Raw genomic sequence first — 22,294 nt, forward strand, 5'->3', positions numbered from 1 at the left:
TGGAAAACCCCTGAGGTTGTTCTGAGAATAGTACCCCCTCCTTGGAGGTGTTCAAGGCCAGGTTCGATGGGGCCTTGAGCAGCCTGGTTTTTAGCCTATGGCAGGGGGCTGGAGCTGGATGATCTTTGAGGCCCGTTCCAACCCAAACTGGTCTGTGATTCTGGGCTTGAGTGCTTCCCCAGGGCTGAAATCGAATTCAGACCCAAAACAACAGCAACAACAAAAAAAGAAAAACAAAACCACAGAAGCAACCAAAACCCCCACAAAAAACCCAAACCAAGGCAGCCCAGCTCCAAAAGCGACAACCACCCAGCAGCTGCAGGGCGAGCGCTGGGACCGCGCTGGGACCGCCGCCTCCCATCACAGTTCCGCCTGTGGCCACGAGAGGGCAGTGTGGGGCGAGGTGCGGAGGGCCCGGGAGGCCCTGGGCGGCTGCGGTGCCTGCCGCGGGGCGTCGTGCGCCGCTCCTGTGTCTGCGGCACCGGGGCTGGGTTTGAAGTGTGCTGAGGAGGTGAGAGGAGGGATGCGAGTCCTTGTGGCACCCTCTGCAGTGAGGTCTTTGTCCCGCAGCTGCGGGAGGTGCAGGGCCGGAGGCGGCTGCGGCGCCCGAGGCTGGCAGGAGCCAGCCGGCAGTGTGCCTGCGCTTCGAGCTGGGTCCTGCCGCTGCCCTGCGGTCGCCACTCGCCCTCCAGAACGGCTTTCTCCAGCTGCTGCTCCACAACTACACAGCAGAGCTCCTCATGTCCTTCCTCACCAACCTGGGCCCCTTCCTTGAGGACGAAATCGTTCCAGAGGTGATCCCCATGGAGATAGAAGTTGTGGATGCCAAAATCACGTTGAAGGTGAGTGTATGGGGACCAGGGGTTCCCCCAGCACGGCAGCCTGGGCAGAGGTCACCTGCAGGGTTCTTCTTCAGAGAGAATGCTATAGGGCTGCTGCAGGCTTCTGCAGAGGTGCTGCTCCCCTGGCACTCTTTTGTTTTGCTTCTAAAAAAGGGCTGAAGGAGTCTCGGTGGAAGTGTTGAGTGCTTGGGTGGTGGAGAAATGGCAGTCTGACATTGAGGCTCTCTCCCCAGCTTTGTTGCTGAGCTGTTTTGCAGAGTCGAGAGGAAGAGCTGAACACTTCTGCCTCCAAGTGCTGCTGTGGGGTGGGAAATGTTTGACCTTTTCTCTAGGGAATTGCAGGTGGAAGCCATGAGGTGAGAGCAGGACCCTGTGCAGGAGGGGGACACTGCCTAACTGTGGTTTAGAAGCAGTGGTTTGGCTCAGGCCTCAGTGCTGCTGCACAGCAGTACCAGGATCTCCAGACTGAAGGGATGTTGGCTTTTCAGGTTTGGTTAAGGGACCTTGATCGGACCCAGGACTTTGTAGGAGGACAGCTGTGAGAGCAGCTCTTCGGGGTGATGGTTGTGGGCCTCTCCTCAGCCTTGACTCCAGATATCGACAGGCTGCCCAGAGAGCTTGTGGGGGCTCCAGGCCTGAGGGTGTTCAAGGGCAGGTGGGATGGGGCCTTGAGCAGCCTGCTCTAGTAGGAGGTGTCCCTGCCCCATAGCAGGGGCTTGGAACTGGATGATCTTTAAGGTCCCCTCCACCCCAGGTGGTGTGGCAGGAGCTGGCTCTGCTCCATGGCAGTGCTCTCTGGCCAGGTGAAGACTAAGCCCAGGCCCTTCCTCCTGCTGTGTGACCTCGGTGAGCCCTGGCAGTGTTGCCAGCTGCTAACACCACTGCTGTGCAGACTAGGGTGGGGAGAAGCCTTTGCCGGAGCTGGCACAGAGTTCACCTCTGCTGTGTCTTCTGCAGGATGACAGCCCCCAGCTGTACCCAACCTCCCCTGGCCCTATTCCTGTCACCCTGGCAGTGGATCACGTCGTGGTGAGGCGCAGGGACGATGGAGTCTTCTACCTGACAGGTCAGCAGCAGATTTGGGTTCCTCTGCCCTGCTGCCCCCCCAGGCTGTGCAGGAAGTAGAGTGCTGTGCTGGGAGATGTGCCCTGCTATGAGGCCTCTGCTCTGCAGGTGTAAGGTGGATCTACCTGCCCACAGCAACCAGCCTCTATTGCTCTCTGGCTGCTCCTGTCCCTGCCTCTCTGCTTCCTGCTGCTTCTGTTGCTTTGTGTGCATAGCACATTTGGTATCCAGGACAGAACAGGTTAATACCCGAACTGGCAGCTTGAGTTCATGCCTGGTGTTCCCTTCAGCTCACACAGGACTGATTGCAGCTTCTGCCTTTCCTTCAGCTCCTCCACTGGCAGTGGGAATGAGAGAAGCTGTTTGCCTCCCTTTAAAAAGAGGAGAAAAGTTAAAATGGTCTTTGCTCTATTGTGCCTTTGTCCCACCTGAATGTGTGCTGTGCTTTGCAGCTCCCCATGGGCAGGGGAAGCAAGAGGAGCCTGTGTCAGCTGCTCAGGAGCAGAAGGCCCCCCTGGAGAGTGTCCCAGCAGCACAAGGACTGCAGGTGAGTCACTGCTGCCCATTCTGCACAGCTGGGGCTGGCAGCAGGCTGGGCAGTGGAGTTTGCTGTCTTGTTGCAGCCTCTGGCAGGGGAGGTGTGCTGCAGAGGGGAGTGCACACAACAGCCTGCACCTCCTCTGGCTGTGCTCTGGGGAGGAGGAGTCCCTGACTCAGGGGAAGCTCTCTCATTCCCTCTTGGCTTTTCTGACTGGTTCCATTCCCCCCCACATCAATGTCTTTTTCTTTGTTAGAAAAGGGGAGATTGAGACTGGAGGTGAGGAAGAAATCCTTTAGAGTGAAGGTGGTGAGACACTGGCACAAGTTGGCCAGGGAGGCTGTGGATGCCCCCTCCCTGGAGGTGTTCAAGGCCAGGCTGGATGAGGCCTTGAGCAGCCTGGGCTGGGGGAGGTATCACAGTATCACAGTATCACCAAGGTTGGAAGAGACCTCACAGATCATCAAGTCCAAGTGCCCAAGGCTAGACCATGGCACCAAGTGCCACATCCAACCTTGCCTTGAACTGCCCCAGGGACAACGACTCCACCACCTCCCCGGGCAGCCCATTCCAGTGCCCAATGACTCTCTCAGGGAAGAACTTTCTCCTCACCTCCAGCCTAAATTTCCCCTGGCGCAGCCTGAGGCTGTGTCCTCTTGTTCTGGAGCTGGCCACCTGAGAGAAGAGAGCAACCTCCCCCTGGCCACAACCACCCTTCAGGTAGTTGTAGACAGCAATAAGGTCACCCCTGAGCCTCCTCTTCTCCAGGCTAAACAACCCCAGCTCCCTCAGGCTCTCCTCATAGGGCTTGTGCTCGAGGCCTCTCACCAGCCTCGTCGCCCTTCTCTGGACACGTTCAAGCATCTCAATGTCCTTCCTAAACTGGGGGGCCCAGAACTGAACGCAGTACTCGAGGTGTGGTCTGACCAGTGCAGAGTACAGGGGCAGAATGACCTCCCTGCTCCTGCTGACCACACCATTCCTGATGCAGGCCAGGATGCCACTGGCTCTCTTGGCCACCTGGGCACACTGCTGGCTCATGTTCAGGCGGGTATCAATCAGTACCCCCAGATCCCTCTCTGTCTGGCTGCTCTCCAGCCACTCCGACCCCAGCCTGTATCTCTGCATGGGGTTGTTGTGGCCAAAGTGCAGCACCCTGCACTTCGAGCTATTGAATGCCATCCCATTGGACTCTGCCCATCTGTGCAGGCGGTCAAGATCCCGCTGCAGAGCCCTTCTGCCCTCCAACTCAGTCACATCTGCCCCCAGCTTAGTGTCATCTGCAAACTTGCTGATGACTGACTCGATGCCCTCATCCAGATCATCTATGAAGATGCTGAAGAGGATGGGGCCCAGCACAGATCCCTGAGGGACACCACTAGTGACTGGCCACCAGCTGGATGTGGCACCATTCACCACCACTCTCTGGGTCCGGCCCTCCAGCCAGTTCCTAACCCAGCACAGAGTGTTACCATCCAAGCCATGGGCTGACAGCTTAGCCAGCAGTTTGCTGTGGGGGACAGTGTCAAAGGCCTTGATGAAGTCCAGATAGACCACATCCACAGGCCTCCCCACATCCACCAAGCGGGTCACCTGATCATAGAAGGAGATCAGGTTGGAGAGGCAGGATCTGCCCTTCCTAAACCCATGCTGGCTGGACCTGAGCTCTTTGCCATCCCTCAGGTGCGCAGTTATTGGCCCCAAGCTAACCTGCTCCATCAGTTTCCCTGGCACTGAGGTCAGGCTGATGGGTCTGTAGTTCCCAGGTTCCTCCATCCGACCCTTCTTGTGGATGGGGACCACGTTGGCAGTTTCCAGTCTCCTGGGACCTCTCCAGTGAGCCAGGACTGCTGGAAAATGATGGAGAGTGGCTTGGCCAGCTCAGCTGCCAGCTCTCTCAGCACCCTGGGATGGATCCCATCTGGTCCCATGGACTTGTGGGTGTCCAGATGACTCAGCAGGTCCTGAACTAATTCTTCATGAATTTCCAGGGGAACACACTGCTCCCCGACCCCATCCCCCAGTTCAAGAGGCCACTTGCCTCCTTCTCCTCCCTCCTTACTGTTGAAAACTGAGGCGAAGAAGGCATTCAGGACCTCTGCCTTTGCTTCATCATCAGTTATAGTGTTCCCCTCCTGGTCCAGTAAGCAGTGGAGGCTCTTCTTGCCCTTCCTTTTAGCATTGATAAATTTATAAAAGTGTTTTTTGTTAACTTTCACAGAAGTGGCAGCCTAAGTTCTAGCTGGGCCTTAGCCTCTCTAATTTTTCTCCTACATAGTCTGGCTACCTCCTTAAACACATCAGGAGAAGCCTTCCCCTCCTTCCAGAGGCGATACACCCTCTTTTTCTCCCCCACTTCCTTCAGGAGCTCTTTGCTCATCCAGACTGGTCGCCTCCCCCTGCGGCTCATCTTTGGGCACATGGGAACTGCCAGTTCCTGTGCCTTCAAGAGCTCCTGTTTAAAGTAAGTCCAACCATCCTGGACCCCTTTGTTCTCAAGAACTGCTGCCCAGGGGACATTGGAAATAAGTTCCTTGAGCAAATTGAAGTTTTCCCTCCTAAAGTCCAAGGTGTAGGTTTTGTTGAAGTGCCTCCCTACCTCCCTGCATATTGAAAACTCCACTAACTCGTGATCACTACACCCCAGGCAGCCTCCCACTGCCACATCTCCTACCAGCCCTTCTCTGTTGGAGAGCAGCAGGTCAAGCTGAGCTTGACCCCTAGTAGGTTCGCTTAACAGTTGGGTCATGAAGCTGTCCTCCATGTACTCCGGAAATCTCCTGGACTGCCTCCTCTCTGCTGAATTAAGTTCCCAGCAGATATCTGGCAGGTTAAAGTCACCCACAAGGACAAGATCTGAAGATCTTGAGACAGCCTCCAACTGTTTGTAAAATATCTCATCTGTTCCCTCATCCTGGTTGGGTGGTCTGTAACAGACTCCAACCAGGATGTCAGATTTATTAGTTCTCCCTCTGATTTTAATCCACAAGGTCTCTACCCCTTCCTCCCTCACTTCTAGCTCAATGGCATGGAGTGACTCCCTAATATACAGGGCCACCCCTCCTCCTCTTCTCCCTTGCCTATCTCTCCTGAAAAGGTTATATCCCTCCAGTATAACAGCCCAGTCATGCCTGTCATCCCACCAAGTTTCTGAAATGGCAACTACATCGTAGTCCCCCTGGTGGACCAGGACTTCCAATTCCTCCTGTTTGTTACCCAAGCTGCGTGCATTGGTGTAGATACACTTCAGCTGGGCTCTCGATTCAATTGTCCTTAGTTTCCTTCCATCTCTCTCCTTCTCAGAGAGAGTAATTTCCTCACCCACCCCCTTCAGACCTAGTTTAAAGCCCGCCTAATGAGCCCTGCCAACTCCATTGCCAGGACTCTCCTGCCCTTCCTAGATAACTGCACCCCATCACAAGCCAGCAGGTCCGGTGCAGTAAAAGTTCCCCCATGGTCAAAGAACCCAAAACGACGCCGCTGGCACCATCCCTTCAGCCATTTGTTGATATCGTAGGTTCTGCTATTCCTCTCTGTGAACTCCCTTGCCACAGAGGGAACTGAGCAGAACACCACCTGTGCTCCTGCCCCATCTATCAATTTCCCCAGGGCTTTAAATTCCTTTTTAATTGCCCTGGTCCCCTTCTTTTCAATTTCGTCGCTGCCAGCCTGTATTACCAACAAGGGGTAATAATCAGAGGACTGGATTAGGTTAGGGATTCTCCTGGTGATGTCCCTAACCCGGGCACCAGGAAGGGAGCAGACCTCCCTGTGAGACGGGTCGGGACGACAAATGGGTCCCTCTGTCCCTCTCAAGATGGAGTCCACGACAACTACAACTCTTCTCTTTTTCTTGTTTTTTGTGGAGCTAGTCACAGTTGGTGGTGACTGCTCCACCCTAGGCAGGTGTCCTAGCCCCTGGCAGGGGTTGGAGCTGGATGAGCTTTGAGGTCCCTTCTGTGAATATGAAAAGCAGCCACTGGGAGGTTCCCACAGACAGAGCTGTTTTGCCAGGCACTTTCCAGCTGCTCAGAGTTTCTGCTGTTTGGTTTCAGCTTCCTTCCACTTTGCTCCCTGTGTCTGCAGTTCCTGTCCAGCCTGTGCTGAAAGCCAGGCTGCAGGTTTCAAAGCACAGATCTGCTGAACACCTGCTGTGGCTGCCCAGCTGTGGCACTGGCCTGGCACTGGGCTTTGTTCTGCAGTTGCTGGCACATCCACTCACTTCTCTTCTCCAGTTAGTGCAGGCTTTTCTCTTCTTCCCACTCACAGCATCTCATGACACAGGGCCCTGACCTGCAGCACAGGAGCAGCACAGGCAGCTTAGCTCAAGTTTGCTTTCTGGTGTTACTGAACTGAACAAAGGCAGAATTCCTGAGTAAAAACGTTTCTGAGAGCCCAAGGAGAGCTGTCCCTGTGCCACGGAGCTGCAGTGGGATCTCCCTGCAGTGTTGGGTGAGAGAATTCACTGTGGTCATGGAGACAGGAAATAGGAATGCCAGGAATCTGCTTGCTGCAGCTGGCACCTTACTTTGGACAGCTCTGTGGAGGTGCCTCAGGACCCCTTGCTGAAGAGTTATGCAGGTCAGAGTCAAGGGTTTGTTCTGATGTTTTGTGTGCAGTCCTCTGCAGCCAGACTCAGCCTAGCTGCTCCAGGGAGGGTACCTTGCCCCCTGTAAGGCACCAGTGGCAGTTTGTGATGTTGTCAGTGGGCTCCGTGGGGCTGTGGCACAGACTGGAGCTCATCCCTTGGAGCAGACCAGTGTTTGTCTCTGCCCTGCTGCAGAGCTTTGGGAAGTCCTGCTCTGACTCTCCTCATCTCCTGTAGTTACAGCAAGTGCCAGAGCTGCAGAGGGAGCTGCAGGCCGTGAGGATGGCCCTGGCGGAAGCCAACCTGGACAAGGCTCGGCTGCTGCAGGAGGTCAGAAAGTACAACCCCCTCTTCCAGCTCTGACACCGAAGGTGCAGCCTGCAGCTGCTCAGGAGTTGAGACCTCCACCAGCACTACAGCAGCGACTTGCATTCTGCTGCTGCTGCATGGACCAACCCCCTGGAGCCTGACGACCTCGCGTGGAGCCTGCGGGGACAGCAGAGGCGCTGGGGGAGGGAGGTCTGGCTGAGTGGCAGGGGCGGAGTGAGGAGGAGCTGCCTGTCTGCAGCCGCTTCCCTCTGTCCTGGCAGTGTGGTGCTGCCTCTGTCACTGAAGCAGGGCAGTGGTCAGCCTGCAGACAAGGCCAGAGGTTGAGGGACACATCCGTGGGTGGCAGTGACAGCTTTCAGCTTCCGCTGCCATGGTGACATCTGGGAGTGGCTCTGGGTTGGGGTTTCTGACTCTCTCAGCCCTGCACCGTTGTTTGTGAGCACTGAGCCTGGGCCTGAGCATCTTTGATCAGGGATGTTGGGCTGTGGGTCAGAAAGTGCTGATCAGAGTGGAGGGGACACTTGACTGCTCTCCAGGGGGTAGCTGCTGGCTTGAGCATGGTTTCTCCTCCTGCCTTTGCTGGAGCTGCTTCCTTGAAGAGGAAGGAGGCTCTGACTGGGCTGATAAAGGAGTGTGGAGAGCAAGGGGGAGCCTCCAGTAGTGATGAGGTAAAAATTAACTAAAAGGAAATGGAATTTCTGAAGTGCAGGGTCAGAGCCACTGCTGGAGCCAGGCTGGCAGATGGGCACTGGGGCTGTGCTCTCCTGGGCAAGGTGCTGCAGGAGGAAGAAGCTGTGATGGAGTCTGTTGCAGAGCAGAGCTTGCTTTGTGCTCTGACCCAGGGGTGACTGTCAGCCCCCTCTGATACAGGTGAGCACAGGTCCCCACCTGTCACAAGCAGCATCTTTGCTGCCTGCAGCTGCTTGGATTTTTTGGTATTCTAGGCCTGAATCTGGGTTCATGCAGCTCTTTGGTGCTGGTGTCAACGTGCTGCTGCCAGGGGGCAGCTGCCAGGCTGTGCTGGGTGCAGTGGCAGGCTGTGTCTGGGTGGTGCCAGCATCACTGGTCTCAAGGCCAGACAGTCCCTGCTGCCTGCTTCAGCTGAGCACACTCCCAAAACTTCACTGGGCAGGGGTTTTCTGGGTGTTTTGGTTCTTCTCTCCCTGGCAGCATCCCCCCTAGAGCTGTAGCTAAGGTAACCCAAGGTCTGACTCTGCCATGCGAGGAGCTGAGCCCTGGAAATGCCACAGAGACCTTGGGAGTTAGGTTTGGTTTTCTTGCTGTGCTCTTCTACCCTTGTCCCTGCCCAGATGTGGAGCTGTTGAATGCTTCCTGAGCTCAGTTCTGCTCTGGGGCAGTGGGGACATCCTTCCAGTACCAGGCCATGTGTGGGGGCACTGCTTTTGCCCAGCACAGCCTCTGATGGGACAGGTTTGTGGTGCTGTGCTAGGAGCTGACCTTGGGCAGCCAGCCAGGCCTGGCCCCAGAACAGAATACTCAGTGCCAGAGTGGCTTCACCACTGCTGCCTTGGGTGTGGAGCTCTGCAGCAGGAGCTTCTGAGCTGCCATCTGCAGTGACCTGCTCTTGCTGGGAGCAGCTAAGGAGCAAGAGGCAGCACAGCAGCCTCCTCCCTAGGCACAAATCTCCCTCTGAACAGCTTACAAAGAACCACAACAGCACCCACAAAGCCCACAGCAGCAAAACTGAGTTTGTAGCCCTCTCTTTGTGCTCCTGTGCTTGCTCCCACAGTGTGGAGTCAGGAGTGCTGCTTGCCTTAGGCAGGGGCCGGGCTGTTCTTCACTGTTAAGCACTGGATAGATGGAACTGGGGAGGGGTCTTTGTTCTTCTGCAGGTGTGTCCTGAACGGTGTCCAGCTTCATCTCAGCCAGCTTGGGAAGCGAGTGGAGGGATGGAGTGGTCTGGGCTGTGGAGCTGTCACCTCCTGCCTGCTCCCTCCACAGCTGCAGCCTGAGCAGGGCTGGCTTGTTTGCAGCCCATTTCTTGCTCCAGCAGCTGCAGCCAGCTGGTTCGGGTTGGGAATCGAAGCCCTCCTGTGGTTTTGTTCTGAAGTGCTGCGGGCACGGCCCAGGGCCGTCCTGCCGGCCACAGAGCTGCCCCAGCACCCCAGCAGAGTTTACTCCATAGAGCCTTTTCTTTAAGGTCTTTGCATTGTGATGAGAGCCAAACTCATCCTTGGTGCATCCACCCCAGCTCGACCCTGGGAGAGCATCTGGCCTCAGCCTCTCCTAGATGGAAGGTGCTGACGGGGCCCTGCTCTGCATGCAGCTGAGTGGCCTGGAGCTGGGGACAGCACTGGAAGCTGTTGCAGTTTTGTTTCCACTCCTGCAGTTATTGGTTCTGTGAACCATGACAAGAAATTAAACTGTTAACCTCCTTCCAGGCTGAGGCTTTATTTCTTCTCCCCCTTCCCCTCCCTTCTTGTCCTGTTTTCTAAACAGCTCCACAAAGATGGCTCTGGGAAGTGGAGGCTGCAGATGCTGCTAATGGCACAACCCTGCCCCAGGCAAGGGGAAGCTTCTGAAACGCGGTGGGGTTGGTTGAGTGGCAGCAGCAGGCTCTGCCCTCCCCCACCCTGCACAATGAGCAGCTCCCAGCAAGGCTAAGAACATACCAGTTTAATGTACAAAAGCAGACACTGCTCTGGGGCCGCAGAAACGCCGGGGGGGAGCACTGGAGGCCTTGAGCATTGCTCCTGCTCTGCTGAGGCAGAGGGCCCCAAGCCTCCACCTCCACGCTGGGCTCCCAGGGCAGACCTCAGCAGGAGCTCCATGCTGCAGCTCTGCCCCAGGGGGCACAGCCGGAGCAGCTTTCACCTCAGTGGAAGATGATCTTCTTGTACTTGGAGTTGGGGATCTGTCCTCGAGCCTTCAGCCTCCTGACAGCCTCCCGCATGTGCTTGGGCTGCAGAGGGGGCAGCTCCCCCCACTTCTCACACACGTCCAGCGCTGAAAACAGTACCAGGGGCTGCCTGAGCATGGCAGCTTAGCCCAGCCCAGCCTGCTTCTGAGGGTCAAAGGCAGCAGGCACCCCACGGGGTTAACGGACAGGAGTGAAAGGGCCCTGGGGGGCATCGATGCCAGTGCAGAACAAGTTGCTCTTAAGGCACTCAGCTGGTTTGAGTCTTGCCAGAACTCAGGACTTGAAACCACCTGCTCTGGAGTCACCCCTGGGCTGTGGTGTTGGGGTGGTTGTGCCCAGCAGTGACAGGCAGCTACAACACCCAGCGCCTGTCACTTAGAGCGAGCTTTGTTCCTGCCTCCTGCCCAGGACAGGAAGCAATTAATGACCTGGAACACTTAATGAGCAGTGAAGCTGCTTGTCCAAACCTCCCCAGGCACCACACGGCGCTGCAGCCAGCAGCACAGCTGCATCAGCCTGGTCATGGAACAGACCTTGGAGCTCATCCAGTCCAGCCCTGAGCCCAGCACGGCCACGTCACAACTGACCCACAGCCCTGGGGGACCTCTGCCACCGCCCCGGACAGCCTGGGCCGGGCCTCGACAGCCCTGCTGGGGAAGAAATTGCTCCACCCACCCTGGGGCTACTCGGGGCCATTTCTTCTGGTCCTGTCACTTGTCCTTCGGGAGCAGAGCTCAACCCCCACCCGGCTCCAGCTTCCTCTCAGGTTGCTGCAGAGAGCAGTAAGGTCTCCTCTCAGCCTCCTCTTCTCCAGGCTGAACCCCCCCAGCCCTGTTCTCCAGACCCTTCCTCAGCTTTGTTGCCCTCCTCTGGGCCTGCTCCAGCCCCTCAATGTCCTTGTGGTGAGAGGCCCAAGACTGATCCCAGCACTGGAGGTGCAGACCACAGTGTTCTGCTGCAAGAAGCTTCTGAGGGCCCCAGGGACAGCAAGAGAAGGGTCCAGGCTTGTCCCAAGTCCTGCTGCGCTGCAGGCAATGTCGACCCTGTGCTGTTAACTCTTCACTCACCTTCTTCAACCACCTCCCCAACGAAGACCTTGGAAATGCCTGACATGGCAATCACCACGTTCTGAGAGACTGAGGTGCCAGTGATGGACTGGATCAGCTGGGCAAGAGGAGAGGAGCAGGCAGCTGAGGGCAGGGCACACAGCAGCAGGGGAACATTTGAACTCACAGCTATCAGTTAGAGCCCAGGGCTCCAGCTGCAGACCCTGTACCAGTCACAGCCCCCTTTGCCTTATGCCCCCTAGGCCACCATTCCTTCAGGTGAGCTCCACCTTGAGCAGAAGCCATGCAAGGGGACAAGCCAGGCCACCAAGCCAGGCCATACCGGGCTAAGCCGTTCTGATAATGGCCTCAACCACGGGGGCTGGGAGGCAGCTGGAGGGGGGAGTACCACAAAGCCACCTCATAGCATGCAGGGCCCAGCCCCAGCCAGGCTCTGTAACGCTGAGCCTGCTCGTTCTGCTCAGCCTCTGCCTGTGCCCTACCCGCTTGATGGCAGCCTTGGGGAAGGCTGAGCGCCGATACATCTCGTAACGGTTCAGCTGCTCCTCGGAGAAGGAGGACACCAGGATCCTGCAGCAGAAGAGTGGATTGCTGACAGCAGAAGAAACCCAGTCTGAAGCTCTTGAGGTCGCTGCAACAGTCCCACAGAACCCTTCAGCCATCCCGAGCCTCCCGCGGAACACAAAGCCCCTGGGAGGGAACGGCCCCGCGCAGCCCGCTCCGGACCCGGCTGGAGCCGCGGCCACGGGTACCTGCGGGCCCACGCTCGGTTAAATGACTGCAAACCCCGCACAGCCCCGGCCACCGGCGACCCTCGGCACTCACTGCATCTTCTGGATCTCGTCCTCGTCCACTTTCTGCCTCTTCTCCTTCCTCTCCTTCAGCTCCAGCTTCACCTTCTTGGCCGCTGACGGCTGCAGGCTGAGGTCCTCTCCGTCCACCGCCTCGCCCTCCGCGTTCCTCACCTAGTCGAGAGCGCAGCGCTCGGCTCGGTGACCCCGCGGGGCTCCGCTCACCGCGGACCCGCCCCGGCCTCACCTCCCCGTCCAGCGTCTCCGCCTTGGGCTCGCCGCCCTCGCTAGCTTCTGCCGCCTCGCCTTCTCCCGCCACCTCGGCGGCCGCCGGTTCCTCCTCCTCTTCCTCTGCGGCCGCCGTCGCTCCATCCCTCGAGGGGGACGAGGCCGCGGGAGGTGGCTCCTGGTCGGCGGAGGCGGTGAGCTCGTCCCGGCCCGGCTCGCCGGGGTCCGCCATGCCCCGCCAGCGGCGCCGGCTGATGACGCAGCCAGCAGGGGCCGGGGCGGGGCGGAGGCTGTCGCCATGGCAACGGCCCCTGGCGGCCGGGGAGGCCGGGGGCAGGCTGCGCTCAAGAGGCTGCTGGGCCGGGGACGTGGCCAGACCTCGCCGGTGGTTCCTCCTAGCAACTGCTGCTCTGGCAGCAGGCAGCAAGGGTCAGGCTGCGGCGGAGTGGGAATCCTTGCGCCCACCTGCCCCTGGCCCTCCTCAGCCTCTGGCCTCCCCTCCCCCACTGCTCTGGTTCTTTGTTGCGCTGCAAGGCAGCGCCACATCAACACCGGACCGCAGCGTCTGTGCTGGCAGGCAAAGTCCTGGAATGCCTTTGGCAAAAGGTGCTACAGGGGTGCATTCCAGGAGTGCCTTTAGCATCCTCCTGGAAAACTGCTGGAGCCAACCCCTGCACACAGCTCCGCCAAGGCTCAGCCTGCCGAGGTCCCGTTCAGGTGGGTTAGCTGTGGAGTGCCCTTAGGGCACGTGGTGGGTAACGACTGCTGAGCCTGCCCGGGCGACACCTGTGGGGTTACCAGGAATTGGTAACGAGAGAGGGGGAGCTCTGGCAGAGGCAGCTCCGTGCTGTGCCTCCTTCTTTACCTGCAGTCCCCTCTTAGATTCATCCTCCTTTAGATGCATTCTTCCTGGGTACGTATCTGCCTTTACATACATCCTCCCTGATGCACTTCCTCCTTTACAGACCTCTTTGTACTCGTCCTTGGTAAATGCTCCTCTGCATCCCTCTTCCTTTCACGCAGCATCATTTCCATGCACTCACCCTCTAGATGCATTCCTCTCACACACAGGAGCCGTTACATGCATTTCTCCTTTCAATACTCTCTCCTTTACTCCTCACTTGGACACATTTCTGCTCTACACACATCCTCCTTCACATCCCTCTTCCTTTAGCCGCGTTCCTCCCTCTCCTCCGTCCCTCTCCTACGCATCCCTTACATGCTGCCCCTGCACTCCCGCCCCTCTAAGCTTTACACTCAGCTCCTCCAACTTGGGGAAGTCAAGATTTGGCCCAAACCCGCCCATTTCCCCTTGCCACACATGCCGCAACCCCACACCTTTAACTCTCCCCACGTACCACAAACAAAACAGCCCAAACCAGCCCAAAATGGAGCTGCTGCAAACAGCCCGGGACGAAACCAGCCCGGGAGGGGGCGGAGCCTGCGGGATGGGGGCGCGGTCTTAGACCCCACCTCCCTCCCCGCCGGCTCCGCCTCCAACGCGGAATCCCACTCTTCATTGGCCACGTCTCCTGAAGGCTCCTCCCAGTCGCCGAATCCGCCTCTCCATTGGCTCCTCCCCACAGGCCCCGCCCCGGAAGCCCTCTCAGGGAGGGGGCGTGGCTTGGCGGGCGGCGGCGGCGGCCGGGCCGGGCCATGGGGAAGGAGCAGGAGCTGCTGGAGGCCGCCCGCACCGGGAACTTACCCGCCGTCGAGAAACTGTTGTCTGGGAAACGCCTCAGCTCTGGCTTCGGTAGCTCTGGAGGGGAAAGAGGAGGAGGGGGAGGCGGCAGCGGCGGCTCCGGTGGCGGCGGCGGAGGCGGCGGGAGCGGTGGTGTGGGGCACCCGCTGTCCAGTCTTCTCAGGTGAGCAGGCCGTGCGGGGAGGGGTGAGTGGCTGCGGGAGCGGGGAAGTGCTTGGAGGGCTGAGGGTGGAGATGGAGGGTTTGGGGAGGGGGCTGTGAGCTTCAGGGCAAGAGGAAGGCTTGGGGGGGGAGGGGGGCAGGAGGGGGCTTACGTGGGATAGGAGGTGCAAACGTAAGGCAGCAGAGGCATGTGTAGAGCAGGAGGGGGCATGCACTGGGCAAAATGGGCATTTGCAGGGAAAGAGGCGGCGTGTACAAGGTGGGAGAGGGCAAACAGGGCATGAGGGGCAGGTATAGGAGCTAGATATAGGGCAGAAAGGCATAGGTAGGGCAGAGGAACAGAGGAGCGGCAGGGCCATGGTGTGGGAGAGGAGGGGAAGTGGAGAGAGTGTGGCTCAAGCCCAGCAGGGGAGGTGTGTGGGGTTCAGGGTTGGAGAGTGTGAGGGACCGGGCTGCTGGGGCCGTGGAGCTGGAAGAGAGGTGAATGAACTGGGGAGATTCAGCGTCGTGGAGAGGGGGTGGTGTGTACAGGACTGTGGGGCCGGGAGGGCTGTCGGTGAGGTAGGAGGAATGAGCCTTGGAGGAGCTGTAGGGTAGGGGGGCAGCTGTAGGGGTTTGAGTGGACTCTTGGGGTGAATCTTTTGGGTAGGAGGGGGGTGGGCTACAGGACTGTCAGGGAGCCCTGGGGCTTAGTGGTGTGGGTTGGAGCCCTGGGGGACATGGATGTGGGCAGCAGCACTGCCAGCATGGAGGGGCTGAGAGGGTCAGTCCTCTGGGTCTCTGGGTCAGCCTGGTCAGAGGAGGGGACGAGTTGGGTGGGAATTGAGGCCTAGGAGGCTGGGATGAGGTGTTCCAAGCAGGCTGCGAGGGATGTGGGGGTGCACAGAATGTGCAGATGGGCCAAAGGAGCCTAAGGGTTTGGTTCTGCCTGTGGGAAAGGAGTACTGTAGGGGCCTGATGGTGGATCCCTTCCGACTTGTGTGCTCTGAGGCAAGGAGCAGCAGGGGCTGGGAGAAGAGAGGAAGGTGTCTGGAGTGGGTGCTGCCAGCACTGGGTGCTGCCAGTGCTGTTGTGTCCCCCAGACCCCGTCCGCTGCAGGCTCCAGGGCTGTGGGTGCTGCTGGTCTCCATCAGGAGCTACAGACTGGTGCAGCTGGGAGAACATGGCGTGTCTGGAGCAGGTCAGGGTGCTGGCAGAGGCTGCGGCCTGCAGCCAGGGCGAGGGGAGCTGCTGGGTGCTGGGCCAAGTGCCCTCTCCCTGCTCATGCCCTGGTGATTTCCAAGGCTCCTGTCGCACCACTCTGCTCTGGACCCCGAACCGCTGCTGGGGTCTAGGGCTCAGCTGTGCTGGGTGCTGCAGCTGGAGTCATGGACACTTGCTTCAGCGTTTGCTCTCTTTTCAAGCTCTGAGGTCTTTGCTGGGTTTTTTGCTCTCCTTGTTTTTGGCATCCTGCTGCTGCCTTCTGGAGCTGTAGCTTCTTGCTGTCTCGGGCGCTGTGCAGGACACACAGGTCTGTGCCCCGTGCTGGGTGGCACTCTCACTGCACTGCTGGCTGTTTACAGGACTGTGCCTTGCCGTCTGTGGCCAAATCTGATCCGTTTTTCCTTTACTCACCCTTCCTGGAGCTGCTCATGGAGCCAGACGGCAGAGACCCTCTGGAGCCTCCCTGCTGCGGCTGTTTGCTCCTCTGAGCTGTAAATCTGCTCTCAGGTCAAACTGAATTCTCTCATCAATCACTCTGGGCCGTTGCTTGAGTGGGAAATCTCTGCCCACTTGAGGCTGAGGAGCTGGATGTACCTGCAGGGTGTTCAGATAAGGTGGAGAGGCTCCATGGAGCTAAGCACACACCCTGAGTGCTGACAGCCCTGATGCCAGCAGCTCGGCCAAGCTCTGCTCAGCACAGAGTGCTGCCGACAGGACCTTTCCCCTGGGGGGCTGATCATGGTGCCAGCTGCTTTGTGCAGAGAGCATGCTGCTTGGTGTCTGCTTTTTCACATCTGGGCATGGTCTTGTGTGTGGATGTGCACCTGCAGGGTGGTGAATGTCACAGCTGTCACTGGCGGCTGCTGTGTCTGATAGCTGCCCTAACTGACCCGCTAAGGATCCCTCCCTCCCACCAAACTTCCCAACCCACGAACCTTTTCCTCCTGGCTGCTGAGCTCCTGTCAGGCTCTTTGTGTGCTCCTGGCTGCAGCTCTCGTTCTGGAAGTGTTTTGGTGTTCCCAGCTTGGAAGTCAGCACGTCCTGGTCTTGCTGTGTGAAGTCTGCTGCAGCCTCCCTGAGCTCACAGGAATTTCCTTGCCTACCCCAAGCAGATGCTGATCCCAAAGTGAGCACAGAATGGTTTGGGTTGGAAAAGCCCTCTAAGATAACTGAGTCCAACCTTCAACTCCCCCCCCACTGTGTTCCCAAGTGACATGGCCACGTGCTCCAGGGACAGTGACTCCAGCCTGGGTAAACCACTGTGATGTGATCCCTGTGCTGAGCAGCTCCTCCAGCTGGCTGCTGCAGGTGCTCTTACCTGTGCTTTCTGATGGCTTCTGGCACCTTGTGGGTCTTCAGGTTCAGGTTAAATGCCTCCATCTGACTCCTGCTGTAGTGGAGGGGTCTGTGAGGAACAGCTGCTGAGCTCACCTGCAAGGAGAACCTGACAGAAGTCTGGGGAACAGCTGGGACAAGCTGGGCAGTGTTCAGAACTTTTCTGTAGCCTGGGCTGGATCCAGATGACCACTCAGGGTCCTGGGGTGGCTGTGGCACAGCTCTGAGCTGTGCAGGCTCTGCTGGAAGACTTCTTGCAGCAGCAGACGAGCTCCTTCATGTCCCCTGCATACAAAACCTTAGATTCCTGGGCTGGGTTTCCAGAGAAGATTGCCAGGTTGAGTTTGAAAGTGCACCAGAAGTGGGGTGGTTGCTGCCCGTGTGCCAGCCTGTCTCTGTTGTGATCTGTTTCCAGCCTGCACAGTGTGGTGTTGACTCTTGCCCCAGAGCCAAGCCGTGTGTTGGTGGTGTGTTCACCTCTGGAGGTATAGGAGGCCTCCCCAGCACCTTCCCCTGTGGGTTCCCCACCTCCTGGGGGCAGGGAGGGTGTGCAGTGAGTTCTCCCCAACATGGTGTTTAATTAAAGCTCCCTTTGCCTTTCTGCAGCCCTGTGAAAATAACTTCAAGGGTTTGGAAACAGGGAGTGTGAAATTTTGTCTGCCTGACACTTCATGGAAAGTTGGGGACTGGCAAATTAGTGGGCCTGGTGCTGGGGGGGCAGAGAAGACGCTGAGACACTGCCTGGTGTGCACCCACCAGCCCCTCCCGTCTGAGTGCAGCGTCCTGAGGAGTGCAGCAGGTCAGCGCCCCCGGCAGCAGCTGCGAGGCTGAGAAGTGTGCTCCTAGATCTCATGCTCAGCTCTTTTATCTTCCTGATGATGCTGAGATTCAATTTCTAAATCAAACCCAGTAAGCAGGGTCTGGAGAGGTGCCCAGAGCAGGTCACAGTGGCAGCGGTGAGCTGGTGCGGAGGACCACGGTGCTGCACTTGGTGCCAGCTTCTCAAGGCTGTGGGGGGAGGGTGGCCAGGGCTGGGGGCTAGCTGCACTGGCTGTGGACTCAAGCTAGGTTACCTGAACGGTGGGGATGAGAATGTTGCCTGGAGGCAGGACGTGGGAGCTGAGGGTGCCTTGCCCCTCGGCTGCGGTGGAGGAGCCTGTCCATGGTCATTGCTGTGTGTTTGGTGTCCTCCCTTCCTGAGACACCTCTGGGCAGCCAGCTCCTTCCTGGAGCCCCTTTTGTCTCCCCACCCTACCGAAGCTGCTCACCCCCTGGAGCTGTGTCCTGCTGAGGGAGCTGCTTGGGGCATCCTCCCGAAGCTCCTGCCAAGAACAGGCTCACAACTGCTGCTCTCACAGAGTTCACTGCCTGCTGGGTTTGTTACCACTGCCATGTGAACTTTATCAGGGGCTGAAGCTCTTCTGCTTCCTGCTGTGATCATGGAGCTGAGCCCTGGGTGTGAGCAGCTGCCCCAGCTCCAGCTGGAGTCACCCATTCTGCAGGTCAGCAGGAAGTGAGATGTGAGGGACCCTGATAAGCCAAGGGAGGAGGAAAGGCAGGGACAGAATTAAATGAAAGCCTCTCCCCAGGGCCTGGCTGTGCCACCATAACAGCACTGGGCAGGGAGAAAACCCCCAGTGAGAGGCTGATGTTGGAAGAGAGAAGGCAGAGGGCAGGTAGAGGTGATGGGGAAGATGTGAGGTGGATGAGAAGTGGTGAAGGAGGGGGGGAGGTGGGTGTCTGGTCTTGACAAGGCAGATGGTGGGGCCTGCAGAGAGGTGGTGGCTGCCAGGCTCTGTGAGGAGGCTTTGGCATCCTGCTGCCGTCCACACAGCCTCTGGGATCCGCTCACTGGCTGTGACCGTTGGGAGCCTGCTGAATGCCAGGCCCAAAGCAGGGCTGGGGCAGTTTCTGTCCGTTGCTCCTGTGGCACCAACAGGAGCACTTCCTGCAGGGCAGTGGCACTTCAAGACAGCAGCAACTCTGCATAAGCACAGCCTGGTGCTGATGAGCAAAGGCAAGTCCAGAAATGCGAATGCTGTGGAGTCCCAGAGGTTTCCTGGGCTCTGGGGGCACTTCTGCAGAGAGGCTGCAAAGCAGGGATTTTTTGTGTGGTGTTTTCTTTTACTGCTTCACTGGGAAGTTCAGGGCAGGAAGGAACAAACCAGTCTGTGGCCTGGAATACCGAGCTGCATCCAGGAGATTTTGCCAGCAGCAGTAAGGGCCGAGTGGAGTCCCAGCCACATCTGCAGACAAAGCTATCGGTTGGCATCTTGGTGCGAAGAGGCTGCAGCTCTTTGTTGGGGAGAGGAGAAAGTGAGGCTGCTGCTGAGCCCCAGGCTGTGTGTGTGTGATCTCCTCAAGGCCCCTCAGGGGGATACTTCTGCTGTGGATCAGGACTCTGTGCACATCTGCTGTGGAAAGGGCTCAGTTGTTGCTGCTCAGAAGCCACAGCAATGTTCTGGTCCATTTGCAGCAGTTACTGCTGCAAGGGCTTAGTTCAGCTCAGGAAATGAGATGCTGCCACTTAGAGGAGCTTCAGAGAGCCCAGATGTGGTTAGAGCCAGGGAAATCATTTCTGTTCTTGTCTGGCTGATCTGAGGAGCTGATTTCTCAGTGCTGCTGCTCCTGCTGCTCTGAGTCCAGCTGCAGCCTCTCTGCTGCCCAGTGGCCTCAAGTTGCATCAGGGGAGGCTCAGGTTGGAGAGTTGGAGCTGTTTCTTCACTGCAGGGGTTGTGGGGCACTGGAACCCTGGAGGGGCTTGAAAGGTGTTTGGCTGAGGAGCTGAGCAGCATGGTCTGACAGCTGTGTACAGATGTTAGGATATGGTTACTCTTGATGATCGTGAGGGGAAACTCCTCTGCTGTGAGGGTGCTGGAGCCTGGAGCAGGCTACCCAGAGAGGTTGCGGAGTCTCCTTCTCTAGAGAGCTTCCAAACCTCCCTGGCCGTATTCCTGGGTGCCCTGCCCTGGGTGGCCCTGCTCTGGCAGGGGCTGGACTGGATGAGCTGCAGAGGTCCCTTCCAGCCCCTATCATTCTGTCATCTCAAGCTCTTTTCCAGCCAGGCAGTTCCATGGTTGTGCTCTGTGATTCCCAGGGGAAAGGGGGCCTGCCGCGGCTGGGAAGAGGAGGGATTGCCGCCCGGGTGGTGGGGACCAGACTCACCTGTGCCTGCCGCCTGGCGACGTGGCCACGTCCTGCGGCTAAGCGCCAGGTGCTGCAGCTTCGGCTCCAAGGTCCAAGCTTCCAGGAGCGCGTCGAGGTGCAAAGAAAACATTTCCCTGCCTGCCCTTTCCCCGCAACAGGAAACTGCTGCTGCTGCCTCGGGGTGCCTGGCTCCGTCCCTCTCCTTGGTGCTGTCCCTGCCCACAGTCTGCACTCGTGGCTGCCTCCCCTCCCGCAGCTGCAGCGCAGCCAGCAGAGCAGCTCAGATCTTCGTCGGCTGCCTCATGGCTGCTGGCAGCTCCCAGCAGGTCTGGGTGCCAGCGGTGCAGCGCTCCTGTTTGTGAGCTGTGTTCTGAGCACTCCTGTGCCCCACCTTCCTCCCCTGGTGCTGGCCCTGCTGCCAGGGTGGATCTCTCCAGCTGATTGAGCTAACAGAAAACTTCTGTGCATGGGGCTGCACAGCTCTGAAATCTAGTGAGGGGGAGCTGGCAGGAGCCTGCAGGTGACAGCACAGAGGAGCAGCTCGCCCCTTCCCTTTGCCTCAGAGAGCAGTGATCTTGCTGCAGCTCTGTCCCTGCAGTGGGCTGCTCACAGAGCAGGTGTGTGTGGAAGGGCAGCTGCAAGGCTAGGCAGCCTGGGTCCTGAGCTGCTCCAGCTGATGGAGGCTGTTTGGCAGAGAGCTGAACTTCCTGAGCATGTGTAGGAAGCAGTGTTGGACGTGCTGGGAGCAGCAGAGCCAAGAGGCAGTGGAGTCTCTTTGTGGCAGTGCTTTGAGTGAGGCTGGAGGGAAACCAAGGAGGAGATGGAAGGCACAAGTGAGAGATGTGCATGGAGGTTACACCTCCCAGGTCACAAGGGAGAGAGCTCTTCCAGCTGCACCTGGCTGAGGATCAGACAGCTTCCTGGGCAGGTTCCTGGAGGCTGAGCTACTTTCCTGGCAGTGCCCAAGGGGCTGCTGTGCAGGCTGGCAGCAGCTCAGGGGTGCCAAAGCCTCTGTGCCACTCTGAGCCTCTCGCAGGAGCTTACCCCCAGCACAGCTCAGCCTGCAGTTGCAGCTCTGTGGGGGCTGGCTGAAGGTGATGCTACTGCCTGACATCTGCTGGGTGCTGGAGCTTTCTGGAGAGTGCTCTGCTGAGCTTTCCCAGGCTGTGCCCTCCTCTGCTCTGCTCCATGGGTGCAGAAAGCCTTTCAAGGTGAAGAGTCCTCTTGAGATGAAGGAGGTGCCTTTGGATAAGGGTGAGGGCCATTGCCTCTTGTCACTGAGGCAAGGTGTGAGGAGCTCTGCGCTGCCCTGTCCCGGGAGCTGGCTCTGGAGGACAGCTTAGTCATGGAGATGAGAGAAATCCTCTTTCACAGAGAGTGGTAAAAATAAAACTGTTGAGGATTGATTTGTTTCTATAGCAACAGACTGGAGAAGCTCATACAGCTGCTCCCTGCAGAAGGGAGAAAAGCAGCAATTGAAATGTTAGTCCACCTGGGAGCAGCTGTCAGCAAGAGAACAATCTTGGATAGACTGATGAAGGGGTAAAAGCTTCATCAAAGGCAGAGGGCAGGGAGGTGGGAGCCATGCTCGGGAAGAGCTTGGTGCTAGGGAGTGAAGCTGCCCTCCTCTCTGTGCAGAGCTGGGGAGCCTGTGCTGTGTCCTCAGTGCCCAGAGCTCTGCTTTCTGGGCTTCCCTGCCAGCCTCTGATGGGCAGGGAAATGAAAGATTCCACCTGAACAGGAGGAGAAACTTATTGACATGAGGCTGCTGGAGGCCTGGAGCAGGCTACCCAGAGAGGCTGTGGAGTCTCCTTCTCTGGAGAGCTCCCACCCCTCCACCCCCACACACACTGTGATCCTTGTTACAGATGAGGCTGGGACAGCTGCAGTGACCTTGGCATTGCTTGAAGAAGTAGAGAGGTTTATCCCTGCAGCAGTTTGTCACTGAGCAGCCTGACCTGCACCCATCCACCCATCTGGGCACGGGATGTGAGGCTGCTGAAGGCAGTTCCTGGCTGTCCTGCAGGGAGAGCCCAGGGCTGGGGGTTGTGCTTTCAGACACGTGGACAGAAATACGTGAAGGGGTTTGGGATGTGTTCTCTGGCTGTCTGTTCCCAAGGGAAATGTGTCCCTTCCTGGTAAGCAGCAGAGCTGCGTGAGGCCACCTCTGGGCAAAGTCAGATCTGGCAGGTGGGTAAAATGGAGCTGGAAGCCCAAGGTGCAGAGTGAAGTGTGTGGGAAGGGCTCTCTGCTGCCTGCTCTGCTCTTGCACCAGAGTCAGGGATGCCTGCAGATGTCTGTGCCAGCTCCCCAGAGCCTGGTACCTGCCCTTCAGGCAGTGCCGCAGCTCTTCAGAAGCAGTTAGCAGGGCAGGGCCTTTCTCATCTACTCCGTCTCATTTGCCTGGTGGCTGAG

The 22,294-nt window shown here is 58.2% G+C and overlaps 3 protein-coding genes across 8 annotated transcripts in view; 2 read left to right on the forward strand and 1 right to left on the reverse strand.

Annotated features, from left to right (window-relative positions):
- BLTP3A (bridge-like lipid transfer protein family member 3A) overlaps window positions 1–9,759 on the forward strand; it is a 28,364-nt gene extending 18,605 nt beyond the window's left edge. The window contains exons 18-21 of the mRNA XM_064173928.1: window positions 571–842; window positions 1,800–1,908; window positions 2,360–2,454; window positions 7,271–9,759. Of these exons, the coding sequence (XP_064029998.1) occupies window positions 571–842; window positions 1,800–1,908; window positions 2,360–2,454; window positions 7,271–7,396 (602 nt within the window). The 3' untranslated portion in view covers window positions 7,397–9,759. The remainder of the gene's footprint in view (window positions 1–570; window positions 843–1,799; window positions 1,909–2,359; window positions 2,455–7,270) is intronic.
- Window positions 9,760–9,985: 226 nt separating this feature from the next.
- On the reverse strand, window positions 9,986–12,611 carry TAF11 (TATA-box binding protein associated factor 11). Of its 2 annotated transcripts, none has more exons than XM_064173930.1 (5): window positions 12,350–12,604; window positions 12,137–12,276; window positions 11,794–11,881; window positions 11,312–11,408; window positions 9,986–10,330 (listed from the first exon to the last, which is right to left on the reverse strand). In XM_064173930.1, the coding sequence occupies exons 1-5, from the start codon at window positions 12,560–12,562 to the stop codon at window positions 10,200–10,202; spliced, it is 669 nt and encodes a 222-aa protein (XP_064030000.1). In that variant the 5' UTR covers window positions 12,563–12,604; the 3' UTR covers window positions 9,986–10,199. The 2 variants fall into 2 exon arrangements, with proteins under 2 accessions (XP_064030000.1, XP_064030001.1); XM_064173931.1 differs by having other exon boundaries at window positions 10,241–10,330; window positions 11,794–11,942; window positions 12,350–12,611.
- A 1,342-nt stretch (window positions 12,612–13,953) lies between these two features.
- ANKS1A (ankyrin repeat and sterile alpha motif domain containing 1A) overlaps window positions 13,954–22,294 on the forward strand; it is a 70,714-nt gene continuing 62,373 nt past the window's right edge. For all 5 annotated transcript variants that reach the window (XM_064173841.1, XM_064173842.1, XM_064173845.1 and 2 more), the window contains exon 1: window positions 13,954–14,195. In XM_064173841.1, coding sequence (XP_064029911.1) covers window positions 13,987–14,195 — 209 coding nt within the window. In that variant the 5' untranslated portion in view covers window positions 13,954–13,986. The remainder of the gene's footprint in view (window positions 14,196–22,294) is intronic.

The sequence above is a fragment of the Pogoniulus pusillus genome, chromosome 39 (genome assembly GCF_015220805.1).
Source record: "Pogoniulus pusillus isolate bPogPus1 chromosome 39, bPogPus1.pri, whole genome shotgun sequence".
NCBI lineage: Eukaryota > Metazoa > Chordata > Aves > Piciformes > Lybiidae > Pogoniulus > Pogoniulus pusillus.